Source organism: Euprymna scolopes, chromosome 23, assembly GCF_053919585.1.
Source record: "Euprymna scolopes isolate OS-2025 chromosome 23, ASM5391958v1, whole genome shotgun sequence".
Taxonomy (NCBI): domain Eukaryota; kingdom Metazoa; phylum Mollusca; class Cephalopoda; order Sepiida; family Sepiolidae; genus Euprymna; species Euprymna scolopes.
This window is the reverse complement of record NC_136504.1, coordinates 11878807-11894357: the sequence shown is the minus strand read 5'-3', so window position 1 is coordinate 11894357 and position 15551 is coordinate 11878807. Positions and strand designations below refer to the sequence as shown.

Below are 15551 nucleotides of genomic sequence, written 5' to 3'. Positions count from 1 at the left end.
TTTTACAATACTTTTTTTCATCATTGTCATCATCTGTTTTACATGGTAGCATGCGATGCATGGCTTTTAGAAATTGACTTCCAAATGAAACTATCTCTGGCCAGGTCTTTATTTATCCCCTCTTTCTTTCAAATTTCTTTGGTCTTCCCCAGCCAACTGACCCTTCTAACCCAATTGTTTTGCAGTTCTGCTAAGTACTCTCCTTTTTTCAATGTGACCAAACTAAGAAAGTCTCCTGTTCTGCACACATCTCTTTTATACTGTACAGATTTTGTCTTCTTCAAGGTAATTGGATCTAAACCCATCTTCAAGACTCACATTGCACAGTCATCATTTTGTTCTCGTGTCATTTCAATCCATGCAGCACTAGACAGGTTTCATTTCCATACATCATCACACTACGTAACATGCCTTATAAGTTTTCCTCTTGGTCAACAGTTGTAACACTCTGCTGGTTAGTGATGACAGAAGATGGTTGAATTTACTCCATCAATTCCCTGCACGACCTAATGTATTTTAATTTCATTATTTGATTGAAAATCCATCTAAATATCTATATATATAAAAGCGAAAATGTATGTATGTGTGTTTGTGTGTCCGCTAAAAACAATTCGAATTAACAAACTTGGTATCATATTGAAGCTCCATCCTTCGCCTGAAAAATTGACCAAAAACGTTAATTTTTTCACCCTGAAATCAACAATTTATAAAAAAAACGAAACTAATTTGAAGCTGGCGGCATCGTTCCCGGCGCAATTGCCGGGAACGTCCAAAAGCAATTAGCTTTGATCAATGTGGAGTTTCTCCTTACATCAGACAATTGCTATTCAATTTGGACAATCCCCTTTTATGGGGAGCTGGTTTCCCCCCAACATCTTGGGGAAAAAAAACCCCCTCAAAAACTGCCCTGCAATAAATAAAAAAAAACTGCCCCGCAGTAAATAAAAAAACTGCTCCGCAGTGAAAGTTAACTTGATCTCATGAAGTCATTAAGTGCGGGCACCTGCCAATTCTTAATACTTGAATAAATTCAAACATGTTTCCGTTACTATTTCTTGCTGGCCGAGCGGTTAACGTCGCATGTTTCTTTTCACACTTTATTTTCCAACTTTGCCTCAAGGCTTTGGGTTCGATCCTTCTTACTTACCTACTAAAACTTTTTTTACCCCCCTCCCCCTACCGACACAAACACCCGGGCAACGTTTTTTTATTATTCTTTTGTTTTGATTTACTCAAAAGCACACATACCTTTAAACACCCGGGCAATGCCGGGTACCCCCGCTAGTCTATAATATAAATCTCACCTGTCTGCTTAAATGTATGTATGTATGTTTGTATGTCTTGCAAAAACTTTCGACAGAGGTGATGGAACCTGACCAAATCAGTATCGTTTTAAACACTAACCTTCGGACGACAAATATCAAAAAATAGGCCCAAAACATTTTCTTCATCCTAAACTCGGACATTTTGTACAAGGAAGGGCTGATTTTTTTTTTTTTTTTTTTTTTTTTTTTTTTTGCCGACATTTTAGCAAGTCATCGTCACCGTTGGATTGACTTTGGTAATTTGAATGTTTTTGACTTCCGGTTACATCATGGAGACATCGGCTAAGACATCAGATTTTCTTTCATCTTCTTTTTCGCCTTCACGGCACGAGTTCAAGCTTACCTACTACCACTTTATTTTTTTATTTTTGTTTATTTTTTTGTTTTTTTAAACACTTTTTTTACCCTGGCTACTGTTGTTTTGATTCTACGCTACTACCATGTTTTTTTTTTAACACTTCTTTCCACATTCACAGGTTCGAGTGTGCCTGCCTACTACTACTTTTTTTTTTTTTTTGCTAAACACACACCTCCTAACACCCATGCAATGCCGGGCATCCAGGCTAGTTAAATATAGAGAAACCAATTTAAATCAAATCTGACAAAATGTTGAGGAAATAAGTGAAAACAAATCAGTATGCCAATTATAAATATGATTGCTACAGACATGTGGCTCTTTTACTGTTTTGAAATGGAGTTTTCAGAAATTGTTTGCTGTAGCAGAACCAAAGCATCGGAAGTGGTAAGTACTACTGCATAGAAATGCTGGAGAGATTGTTGACAAAGGTTAAAAGCAAAGAAATATCTTGTCCGATCTGAACTCACAAACACTTTTTCTCAATGAAAAAATAAGAGAATGTCGAACAAAAGGGAAAAGTGTCTACTAATATGCATTCAAACATTTGTTTATATCAAGATTACGACGCGATGATATTTTCTGATGCTATACAAAGTTGTTCATCAAGGCATGCAAAAGGCAGTTGAGATAGTATTGTTAATCAAGGTATGACAGTAACTGGAGAAAAAAGATGTCAATATATGAGGTTCTTTCAATAAGTTTCTAGACTTTTTTGTACAGACATTGAAAATTGTCGTAAACGCTTGAAAATTCAGTGTTATTGCTATGCATCTTATAACATGACTGACCAATTTTTATGATTTCAGGTTCAAATGAGCAGCTACAGCAGGAATTGGAATACACCCTACTAAAGCTTGATTGTCACAGTTGGTGAATATAAAATTCAATCTGGATGTGAGGACACTTTAGAAGAACAATATGCAATAAAATTTTGTTTTAAACTTGGCAAAAATGGCACAGAAACGTATGGTATACTTCAGACTGCTTTTGGACCATCTTGCATAAATCAAGACTCAGTTTTTGAGTGGCATAAGAGATTCAAGGAAGGCAGGGAGTCTGTGAGGGATGATGAAGTGTGGGAGAAGTAAGAAAGTTAGAACACCAGAGTTGATTGGCCAAATAAAGAATTTTATGGATAAGGACCGTTGTGTCTATAGAGACAATAAGTGCATAGTTTGATGTCAGTGTGGGAACTGTACACACAAATATTCGCGAGGAACTGAAGATGCAGAAGATTTGCACAAAGTTTGTCTCAAGGGTGCTCAGAATATCAGAAAGAAAGATGGTCGAGCTGATCAATTCAGATCCCGCAGTTCTTGATGTTCTGGTGACCTGTGATAAGTGCATTGTAGCCGGAGGAGATTACTTTAAAGGGGACGAGAGTTTTATGTGTGTACTATTTATAAAAGTGCCTATACATATAGTCTGGAAACTAATTTAAGACACCTCATATTTAGAGTTAGTTTACAGTCAATTTTTGGTATGGCAATGAGTTTTACAACAATGTACTACAATTAGAGGCAATTTACGGACAACCTTAAGTTTGTGACAGTTTCCCATTGGACACAATAAAAGGCACATTGTGACTCGGAACAAATAGAGATGAGGCCACATCAACTGACGGACACGCCCTTGACATAAGACGTTCAGAATTTCCCATGATAGTGTTTTCTATGTTCCTTTTTGAATTTTTATTTTTTTTGGTCCCCTGACAAAAGAGGGATTGGATCTAGTAATTCACTCTTGTTCATACGTTCGTTTGTTCAGTTTTCTCAATAACCATTCCTTGAATTTTTTTGAAATTTTGCACAAACATTAGTCATGATGAAAGTAAATGTTTGCCTGAACAGATTTTCCGGGATAACTATGGTTACTCCTTAGGGGCTATTATACATTATGTAATACATTTTGTTACAGACACAACTGATGACAAGGATTGGATTCATCAAAGAGTAGTTAGCCGACTCTAGTTGACAATTCCTGTTAGAGCAATTGAAAGTAGATAAAGGAAAGAAGGACTAGCCACGCAGCTATCTTGAAGGGGAGAAACTTCCATACTAGGCCATCTCAGAAGATTGTGCAGCATGTGGGCAGATAGTAGTGACTGAAAGTTTATCCAGCCACTATATTGTGAATGGCACAGGAAAGACTGTTAGTTGGGCATCTTGAGGGTAAAATAAAAATTACAATGAAATCGTTAAATGTTTTTATTGGTTGGGGATTAGAGTTCTGTTGAATCTGTCATGTGACGTGGAATGGGGACGTAAATAGATAACATTTAATGCTACTAAGACAAAGCTTCTTTCTTTAACAATTAGAAAGAACTAATTGCCATGAATAATAACACTTTAACTGAGAGTTATTGCATTCTAACTCCTTGACCTAAAATTCATAGGTAACAAGAATTGGAAGAATACTTAGACATTGCCAAGGCTGCTGCAAAAAAGGTGGGCTACCTCTATGATGCTAGAAAATTACAGACACCTGACAGTGTCGTTTTAACCACCATTCAACCATACATGGAAATATTGTTGCCACATATATCTGCTGCATCAATCACAAGTCTCTTTCTATTGAAGAAGATATAAAAAAAACTATCCAATCTAATAGGTCCACACTGTCGACCAAGTTTTAACCTCTGTCCCATCGTTGCAGTGGTTTATCCCTGTGCTTGTTTTATAAATATTTTAATGGAATGTGTTTTGATGAACTCATAGCACTGGTGCCCCCTCAACATAAATACCCCCAACAAGCATGCCATACTAGTGGGTAATTGTTACGGCTTTACCTTTTCATGTGCTACAAAAAAAAAATTTCCTTTCTTTTTCTCTCTTACTTTCCCTCTCTGTACTGCTCTAACCAAGTATGCCGACCTGTTCCACAAATCCCAAAACCTCAACATGAAATATCTCCAGAAAAAAACTCGAATAAACCTAGAACCCCATCTTCCAACGTAGACCCCTACTACCAGGTTTCCTTCTCCGACATCAGGGGTCTATGTTCCAACCTTCCAGGGGTTGAAACCCAATTACAGGAGACGAAACCAAACATATTATTTCTAAGCGAAACTGGAATAGGGCCGACCACTTCCCTAGATGAGTTCATAATTAACGGATACTCTAACTTAACAGCTAAATCTGACCCCCAAGATCGCCATGGGCATGGAATATGTGCCTACATTAAAGATGGCTTCCCGTGTGGCAGGGATATCTCTAGAGAAGATCCTAATTTACCCTATATGTGCTTCGGGGTTGCACTTGCTAACACCACTGCATTTATATTTGCCCTCTATCGGCCCCACAACAGCGGAGTTACTATCTTTAAGAGCATATCTGAGAAAATAGACCACATCCTGTCTGCACATCCCTCGGCTAACATTCACATCTGTGGTGACTTCAACGTCCATAACGTGGAATGGCTGACCCATTCAAATAAGACAGACGATGAGGGGAGGTTTTGTCATGATTTTTCCATTACTTATGACCTCACTCAGATTGTTCGCGAACCCACCCGTGTGCCCGATACACCCGGTCAATATGCAAGCCTCCTAGATTTTTTTCTCTCAACTTCCCCTGAGCTATGTTCATGTTCCGTTCATTCTCCTCTAGGATCCTCCGACCACTCCGTCGTATCAGTTAAGATAAAAACAAAATGTAATAGTCCCCAGACGTACCCCTCCACCGTACTGTATACCAATGGTTAATTGTAGGCATAGACCAATTCATACCATCTAAAAAATTCCAACAAAAACCTAACAGCCAGCCATGGTTCTCCCCAGAATGTGCTGCTGCTATCGCGCACAGAAATCACTTTTTCCATAATTACCAATGTAATAGATACACTGAGACTAAAGCTGCTTTCAGGACTGCCAGCAACCACTGTAAAAGAGTAATAAAAAATGCAAGAGAGCTATATGCCCAGTCTGTTAAATCCAAAGTAGCTGATCAGCGGCTTGGTTCCCACCAGTTTTGGCAAATAACAAATAGGATCCTGAACAGAAGTGTGCGTTCTATCCCAACCATTATCAATGGACCAGAGGTCATCTCGTCAGCATCAGACAAGGCCAAACTATTTGCAAAGAACTTTGCAGCTAATTCTGCCCTGTGTGACGAAGGCCATCAACTTCCCATATTTCCTCCTATAACACAGAACACGCTAGGTAATATACAAATATCCGTGCATGAGGTTGCCAAGCTAATCAAGAACCTTGATTCCAGTAAAGCAACTGGCCCTGACGGCATCCCAATTATAGTGTTAAAAAAGCTTCAACCAGAACTTGCTCCCATACTTACGAAACTGTTTAAGCGCTGCTTAAGGAGAAGTGCTTTCCGACTCCCTAGAAAACCTCATCAGTTTGCCCTGTATTTAAGAATTCAGGTGATAAGTCATCTCCCTCTCAGTACAGACCAATAAGTCTCCTGTGTGTTATGAGTAAGTTGCTGGAATCCATATTAAATAGAGAAATAGTCAACCACCTCAACAGAAACAACCTTCTTAGTGACACACAATATGGTTTCCGTTCTGCAAGATCTACCGCAGATGTGCTAGCGGTTATATCTCACAGGATTAGTGAATCTCTTGACAAAAGCTTCCTTTCTAGGGCAATTGCTCTTGACATATCAAAGGCCTTCAACAAGGTATGGCATAAGGGTCTACTTTACAAGATTTCCAGCTATGGTATAACTGGAAGTGTTTTCTCAATCATTAAATCATTTCTCTCTGATAGGCTCATAAGAGTAGTGGTCGATGGACAAAAATCAGAGGCCTACAGTATTAATGCTGGAGTCTCTCAAGGGTCAATCCTGGGCCCAACTCTCTTCCTGATTTACATCAATGACCTCCCTGAACACATACTTAAATCATTCGTTGACATCTATGCTGATGACACAACCATCTACGGCAACACATCAAAGGCTGTAAATGACAAAGTTCTCTGATCTCGAGCGCGTGGTTCAGTGGGGGAAGACGTGGCTGGTTACCTTTAATGCATCCAAAACCAAACTCCTATCCTTACATCATCAACACTCTGATCCCCATCTGGCATCAATTGGGATGGATGGATCTCGTCTGGGAGAAGCCCCGTGTTTTGACAAGCTTCTGGGTTTGACCTTTACTCCTGATCTGAAATGGAACACGTGCATCAAGTCTGTTGCCAAGGTCGCTGGAAAGATGGTGGGATCCTTCTACCGCTCCAGAAGATATCTCACTACTGATGCAATTCTCTATCTATATAAAAGCCAAGTACGTCCAAGGATGGAATACTGCTGCCATATCTGGGCAGGAGCTGCTAAAAACAGCCTATCCTACCTTGACAGAGTACAAAATAGACTTCGTGGCTTAGTGGGGGATGCCCTTTTCTCTACCCTGCAACCTCTCTCCCACAGAAGAGACGTTGCGAGCCTATCCTTGTTTTATCGTTATTTCCATGGCAGGTGTTCATCTGAACTCTAATCTCTGGTCCCCCTTTGCCAATCTTTCACGAAAAACACCCGTCTAGCTGAATCCACTGTGAAAAATTTCCCCCACTCTTTATCTGTGCCTAAATCAAAACGTGGATTCCCTGAACAAAGCTTCTTTCTTAGAACTGCACGCCTGTGGAACTCTGTTCCGTCTGCCTGCTTCCCACCTGACTACAACTTGGATGTCTTCAAGTCCAACGTTAACAAATTCCTAATGAACCACCCCCTTAAGTAAACACTTCATCAAATCTCCACACTAACGTACTGTACTTGCAATAACCCTTATCCCTGAGTGGCTTCCGGGCCTTGATAAGTGGTGACCACCGTGTAAAAAAAAAAAAAAAAAAAAAAAAAAAAAAGCAACAAAATCCCCCAATTCACTGTAAAGTTTCCCTGGTGCCGAAGAACCTTCTACTCTGAAAGTTTCAGCTTTCAGGCTGCTAGACTTTAGACTTTGGAATTCTCTCCCTGTATTCCTCTTCCTCCATTCCCTACTTAGAGTGTCCCTGTAGGTATAGTTCTTCTTTTAAATTTTAAGTATGAGTATGTAACATGTAGTGAGGAAGAAGAATTGCAAGTTTCGAGATAGAAAACAATACTCAAGAGAGAAAAGGAGGAGGAGAAGAAAGAACGAGAAGTCAATGATGAAGTGATTGTAAGATGAGAAGGAAAAGTGCTGAGAGAATGAAGAGTAGGCAAAAGGGTAAAAAAAATCATAATGGGAAGAAAGAGGGAAGATAGAAAAAAAAAACAGTGGCACCAATTCAATCTTGCAGAGCACTGAAAAATTGAGTCTTGTTTGCTACGAAAATCAGATATATGCATAGATTATGAAAGAAATCAAATTTGCCAAATAAAAATGACTGAGAATGAAAGTTTTGTATGGACAGCAATATGCTGAGCTTTGGAAGTTATAAATTATTACCTTGTCACTAAGTTAAATACATTGAAATATGCCACGTCTTCTTCATACCATTCATTAATGAAAACAAAAACAAAAGCTGAAAATAAGAGGAAGATATCTGCTAATATACTGTCGTACACAAAACATTTATAAATGCATCTTTTTGTTTTTGTTTACATTGAGATTATGGCTCAATGATATTTTGTGGTACCAAACATAGTTTGGCTCCGTCATTAAAAGGCGACTCATGTGCCGTGTCAGTATTCTAAGCTGTCATATCATGGAATGAAATGTATATATAGACATAAAGATTGGAAGAAAAGAGAGGAAAAGGAAAAGACATGTGGCGATTGAGAGGTTACACTCAACAATTATGAAAGTTTCTTCTTATCTCTTCAAAAACAAGCCAACCATCTGGTAGCTATATCTAGTGCAGTATATTGAGAGCCAGCTGTGTCTGGTGTTGCGTATTGAGAGCCAGCTGTGGTATTCATTTCGAACATATAATTTGAAAATATGTCAAGAAATAGTGAAGCAACAATTAAAGTGAACAGAAAATAAGTGTCACAGAGTTGTATAAAAATTTTGGTCAAACGAAAATCGGTTGAAGCGTTAAGGAAAGCACAAAAACCAATATCCATTTTAGCTGCAATCGAATTTATAAATACAAAGATTATGGAACTATACCAACTTCTAACATTTCAGTTTTTTGTATAAACATAAAAATACCAAAATAACTGAACTTGTGCAATGGAATTGAGATGTCATTTCGAAACTAATGAATGGTATTACAAAAGAAATGTAGACCTTTAAATCAAATTGTGAAGGATTGGTGATATTGGGGATATCATGCAAAATACAAAACCTACTAATAAATATCACTAAAAAAAAAATAAAAGCGTCACTCAGATGACATCAGATACACATTACACAGATGTTGGATTGGCAGGCAACCCGGGAAGAGCAGCATTTGATGGCTTGCACATACGCACATGCATTTCATGTAAGGAATGCGGGACATCCCACCATTGTCTAATGTAATGCATAATTTGACCCAGAAATATGTGAAAGGATATCGGTCAAAAGATTGAAACAATAGACAATAGGAAATATTCAAAATCCCAATAGTAAAAAAAATGTTTGTGTAAATCATCACATAAAGAAAGCGGGGAGTCGGCCAGAGAGAGAGAGAGCAAGCCTGACACATTTCTTCACTGTCAACATTCCCATACACCTCACGTGCCTTCAGAGATGTCAAAACACCAGTAATAACTTTAAATCCAAAGCTGAGTATTAGTGTGAAATAAAGACAAAATATTTTATAGACCAAATGTGTTGTTTTACCATGGCCACTGAGATATGGAAGACCTGTTAACTGAAAAATGCCTGCAGGCAATGTATGATTTGATGTATGATTTGTCAAACTGATACTGTTGATACTATATGGCGGCATTTTTAAAAAGAGCATTAAAACGTTAAAAAAGAAAAGAAAGAAACCCAATTCGATTAATAATGAAACTGAACTTCAATATAAAATATAAATATTATCTATGTGAAATTACGTAATTTTAAAGCAATATACAATCTAATACTGATAAAACTGAATAGGGAACGAAGAAAGAAACTTAAAACACAAACAATTCTTGGCCTTCAGGACAAGATCACAGTGTAGTATCTGTTCTGATGCTACAATTCACCTTTTCTATCCTTGGCCGGTGGAGGAGAAATCCTTCATGACTGACACAATTTTTATTTTTGTTCCTATCCAGAGTGCCCCTTGTTGGGGATCTGGATTTTCACCACAAGATTATATGTTGAAATATTTAAATAACTATTACTTTTAATACAGAAATTATATTTAAAGTTTTGGTTTTTTGTTCTTCTATGTGAATTTTTTCCCCATGTTTTTCATCAAAATGTGTAGTGTTTTTTCATCATTTACATGGTTAGGCCTACTGTTCACTACCTGTTCACTGGCCTACTCTCTCGGTAACTGTGGTTTTACTCAGTGTCAGAGTATATATCTTGGATCAGTGAAAAAAAGTAGATTTAACAATTCTATAGACTGGAACACACATTTCGAAACAACCAGCTGCAGTAAATACATAACACAGAAAGGAAGAGCCAATTGACACCATTTTTGAGACATTCGATCTTAACCCACTCCAATCAGAATAGCAGCAAAGAGAAAGAAAATTAACTATTTTCCTTAGTAACTCTTCTGGACCACATCTCCCTACTTCTCTCTCTCTTACTTGTTTTTGTTATGATGAGAAAGATTTAACAGTTGAAATACCTACTCCGTTCGTAATGATCTTGTAAACCAGCTCAGCCAACTTTTGAGTTTTGTGTTTCATCGAGAGCTAAAATGTAAAAATATATAAACGCTATTTGTCTGTCTCCATATTTTCAAACTCTATTTCCTCTGAAACTAAAAGTCGTGGAGTGGTGCTAGGGGCCTCAAATGATTGGATTTTTTACAGACCATTCTTTTATGGGTCTTTTGTCGGTTAAAATTGAAAAAAATCGTTATACATTTTGTACATTCATCTTAGTTTATTTTCAATCAGTTTTTATGCGTGTCACATTGGTACAGTGGTAACGTCACCAGCTTTGAATGCTACATTTTCAGTTTTGATTGTAGCTGATGGCCACCAAATACGTTTTTGTACTTTTGAAATCACGGTTCTATAATAATATATACAAAATCTGGACAAATAAAAATATCATATTTAAGCGTATTTTACGCCGGGGTTTAGCCAAACGTCCCCCCTCCTCTCTCCCGCTAGTAAATTATGTATTTTTTTATATAAAAAATATGGTCTGTTCGCTTCTCATTACAAGCGTTTCTATTTCAACTGATGGTCCCACCCCAGATAATTACTTTGCTGGAAAACCTGACGAAAGGCCTGTCGAGACTACAGATGGGATTAACCCATTAATTGAAAGAGATTTGTCTATCAACTATTTTTTGTTGTTGTTGTTTTAAATAGAAAAAGGAAATCTGACTTCCGAGCTAAGATCAGAGTGTAGTATCTGTTCTGATGCTACACTTAAGTTAATTTGTCCTTAGTCAATATAGGAGAAACCCTTCTATATTAAGGCAATTTTTATTTTTGGCTACTTGCAGAGTGCCCCTTTTTGGAGAGCTAGTTTTCCCCCACCTTAAAAACGACCTTGTGTCACATTTTGTTTTTGTGGGGAAGCAAATAAATACCAACAAGGAAGCTGGTTGGGCTATGCCCAGAACGTAATAGCTCTTCAAGAAACTGAGTCCTCATGACATGATCAAACCAAGTTACACTTCCCCGACCCGCAGCCATGTCATAATTTCACTGTATTCATGTTGGTTATCTTTTCAATGTTAATAAAATTTATTACTTTGCTCCATGCTTGAATACTTCAGTCTAAGTTCTCAAAAATCGAGGGCCACTTCCTGGGTCTTAACACTTGATCTCTACATGAAATACATAAATATTTGAATTTTATATTATTGTTCTCTTATATCTCTCAAACGTTGAGTTATTAAAGAAGTTGGGAATATTAATTTTCCTCTCACTTAGCGACCAGTTAACTACATTTTTGGTTGGTCTTACTTGATTCCAGGACAAGAATTCATCTTGTGGCGTATCCAGCATAGTCTTGGCAACATCACTTTGAAGACAGGTTGTGACTCTGTAGATGAGGAAATGAATTGATTAGCTGACTGACAAACATAGTCTCAGCAGTTGACTAAGATGCGGACTTTAGTCTTTTCGCCTTCTTTCCCACGATGGTGTCACACATGCATCTGGAGCCCAACTGATATTTACAGAATGTGTTGGAGCTTGCACATTTTTGTGTTTTGTTTTATTTTATTTTATTATACTTGTAAACCCATGCATAGCCTCGCCTCAGCAAGAGCCAATGTGAGAAACGACAATATGGCCAGATGACAAGAATTTATGGCACACAGCATTAAGATTGGCATTTGTTGTCGAGTGTGAGAACATGTGGTATCACAGCATTTGAAAATTGCATTTATTTACCTTTTTATTCTTTTAGTTTTTTATTCTTATTATTGCAAATACGACCTTAAAGGTTTCTGAAAGCAATTTTTTAATCAACTCCGATTGATTTATTTTTTTTCTTTGTTTTTCAGAATGAGCATCCAAACAAAAAAGCTGGACCAGCAGAAAATGACAGCAGCTATTGAAGGCATGGGGTCCAAAGTGTTCACCTTAGGGAAAGCATCAAAGATTTTTGGCATTCCTAAAAGTACTCTGTCCGACAAAGTAAATGGCAAACAGCCTGTAAAGAAGACGATTAAAACGATTCTAACTTTTGAAGAAGAAAGGAAATTGGCAAACTGGTTGATATCTTTGGTCCAAAACGGGTGTAAAAACCCGAAACGGCAACTGCTTCAACAAGTACAGAAGATTCTAAACAATGAAGGAAGAGAAACTGTATTCAGTAATAATTTTCCTGGAAACAAATGGTATTATGCCTTTCTAAGAAGACAAGGTATTGTGTCGCTACGCCAGGAAATTGAAAATCAACCAGACTTGTCACAGGTTGCTGAAACCGAACTATCTACAAACCAACCAGGGTTATCAGCACTCCTGCGAGCTGTTGAGGAACCCGTGGCATCTTCAGAAACAACGCCATCAGAGGAACATATAGAAGCAGCTACCGGAGATGTGCCAACAAAATCCTGCACTCTTGAGAAATCAGCAAAGATTTATGGTATCCCAAAAAGTACATTATCGAGTAAGGTCCACGAAAAGTACCCCCTGGGGAAAAGGTGTAAAACCATTCTGACGTCTGAAGAGGAACATAAACTAGCACAATGGTTAGTGACGATAATACGGAAAGGTTGCAAATTTCCAAAGCAGCAATTACTGCAGCAGGTGCAAAAAATTCTGAATGATGAAAAAAGAGAAACAATATTTCCTAATAATCTACCTGGTAATAAATGGTATTATGCCTTTCTTAAACGACAGGGGATATTGTCGCTATACAAAGATGACACATTAAAAGAACCGTCTGAATTGTTGCCTGAAAAAGTGTGTCCGAGGTTAAAGCCTGAAATCCCCGATCAGCAAACGCACTTAGATGACCTGTTAGACACGATTCAACAGATTCCTGCAGATAAATTGTCAGATTATCGAAATAAGTTAATTGACGGTAGACATTGTGACGAACCAGAATTTGTTAGATTTAGCTTCCTTTATAGAAGCTTGTCAGCCATTCTAGAATCGAAGGTCGGACATTTTTCTTCTTCCCAAGGAGAAGTAAAAGAAAACAAAATTGCAATTGGTTCGTGCGGAGCAATTTCATGAAGATTAAGGAAAGAATAGAACATCTTCAGATAAAAAAACAAAAAGCATAAAAAAGATATAGTTAAGATTTTTGTTGATAAAATGTTATCTATTTTTATAATTTACTAGCAGGCTGCCCGACGTTGCCGGTCATAAAATACAAATCAATATTATATTTTAATTAATACAGAAACTAAGACGTGCATGGGAGTAACGTTTTTTCTAAACTGTTCACTTTTTTGTAAGTAAAAAAAAATAATTACTCGAACTGAGATCAAAAGCAAAACCTAAAGACGGTGAGTCAAGTATGAAAACAATTAGACCAGCTAGACTCAGTCTTTAAAAAGTATTTTCAGACTTACTTATTTTTAACATAAGTAATCTGTAATGCAAACTATTCACGCATGCACATTCGTGAAACAGCAAACATAAAAATCCAATGATTCTCATGTACCAATTTTTCGATTTTTGACCTTTTTTCTGGATGATTTCCTAACCACTCCTATCCTGAGTCGGCACTACTTAGCAAGGAGAAGGCCAAGGTGATTGGAAACTATGCCAAAATAAGTGGAGAGCATATATAGAACCTGGTATTCCCAAATGATCACCCATTTCAGCACTGACCAGGCTCAACAATGCTTAACTTCGGTGATCTAACAGGAACTGATGTGTCACGGTGATTATGCCATACAAACTACTACTGCTACTACTACTACTACTGGTAGATGAGATGTGCATTATTCATATTTTATATAAACATTTTCTGAACATAATGTAACTCCTATTTTAAACACTTAAGTGTATGAATGTGTGTAATAGTAGTAATAGTACTACTATTACTTCAAATTCACATGTATGACATAACACTTTTATACTAATGAGTCATCATTTATCGAGGGTAAAAGCCACTCGGAGACATCGGTGAATGAGATGCATAGATTGTCAGTTTAATATTAGGAGAGGATTGAAAATGATTCCTTCATTAATTTTGTATGAATCAAATGATTCTGTTGTTGGCATTGGTTTCCCTGATATTTTTCTAGTTTATTTCTTATTAGAAAGACATTGGATATTTCCAGAAGGAACCATGTGAAGGTTGCCAACATTGGTAAACATTGAAACAGAAGTATTTTTAAATGTTGGTTTAAAATTCTTTGAATATTTTGGAACAGCACCCAGAAAAGTTAAGCTATTGGTTGTTGTTAAGGTAAGCTTCTGTACATATTATTTAGATTTTTGGACTACTGTTCTCAAGTGTTATTTTTGCAACGTTGAGAATATTTCTGCCGAACTTGGGAATCTGCATGAATTTCGAACTCAGAATTTTATTTAATTGTAGCATACTCTCATTTCATAAATCATGAAGTAGAGGTCCTAAGTAATTCGCGATTATATTTTTTATTTGTTGCTCGCACTGAGGATTGGACCTTCAACTTCCAGAAGAGTGTAACTTTTACAGCTAAGCCCTTTATCCACTATGTTATGGGCCCTTACGGACAATTTTAGTATGAATTTTTAGGAGCCTTAAACTATTTTCTTTCTACATGTACAATTCCTGAGTTCAACAAGATACACCTGAAGAAGGTTGGAGGTTATATCAATCAAAACATTGTGAAAATCGCACACAAGATGAAAACAATAGTCCAAAGAATCTAAATAATCAAAATCCTCATCTCAAAAATTCAGAAACGCAAGCTTCAGAAGTTGAATTTAACTAAGATATGTTTTCTTAGATTAATTAAAGAAATGAGGAAATAAATGTGCCACCTGTGCGCATAATTAATAGTTTGTCTTGAAAGTATAGAAAAGGTACGAAAAAATGCTTTCATGCATAGCTATATGCGATGCTTTAGTAAAATACAAATTCAGTTTTATTTTTTTTTTTTGCAAGATTATATTTTGTTTTTAACATTCCAAATAAAAAGAAAGAAATGTAAACTTCAACTTGATCCGCCCAAAACTTTTGTAATTTTATATGAAATAAATTTTATTTTTCCCTTAACATTTTATTACTGACAACAGATGATATCAAAACAAAAAGCAAAAACAATATCTTTAGACAGTTTATATTTCTATCAGGATGATCAAAGCTATTTTTCAAGATGGTTGTGTAATATAACTCAGTCGATTCAAGGAAAGGAGAGTACTCTTCGATGCTCATGTAGTTAATTTTTTTTTTTTTTTTTTTTTTTTTTTTTTTCACCC

The 15551-nt window shown here is 36.9% G+C and overlaps 1 protein-coding gene across 1 annotated transcript in view; it reads left to right on the top strand.

Annotated features, from left to right (window-relative positions):
- Window positions 1–15348, top strand: part of LOC145245753 (uncharacterized) — a 32544-nt gene extending 17196 nt beyond the window's left edge. Inside the window, exon 2 of the mRNA XM_080107352.1 lies at window positions 12188–15348. Coding sequence (XP_079963478.1) covers window positions 12188–13367 — 1180 coding nt within the window. The 3' untranslated portion in view covers window positions 13368–15348. The remainder of the gene's footprint in view (window positions 1–12187) is intronic.
- Window positions 15349–15551: the final 203 nt, after the last annotated feature.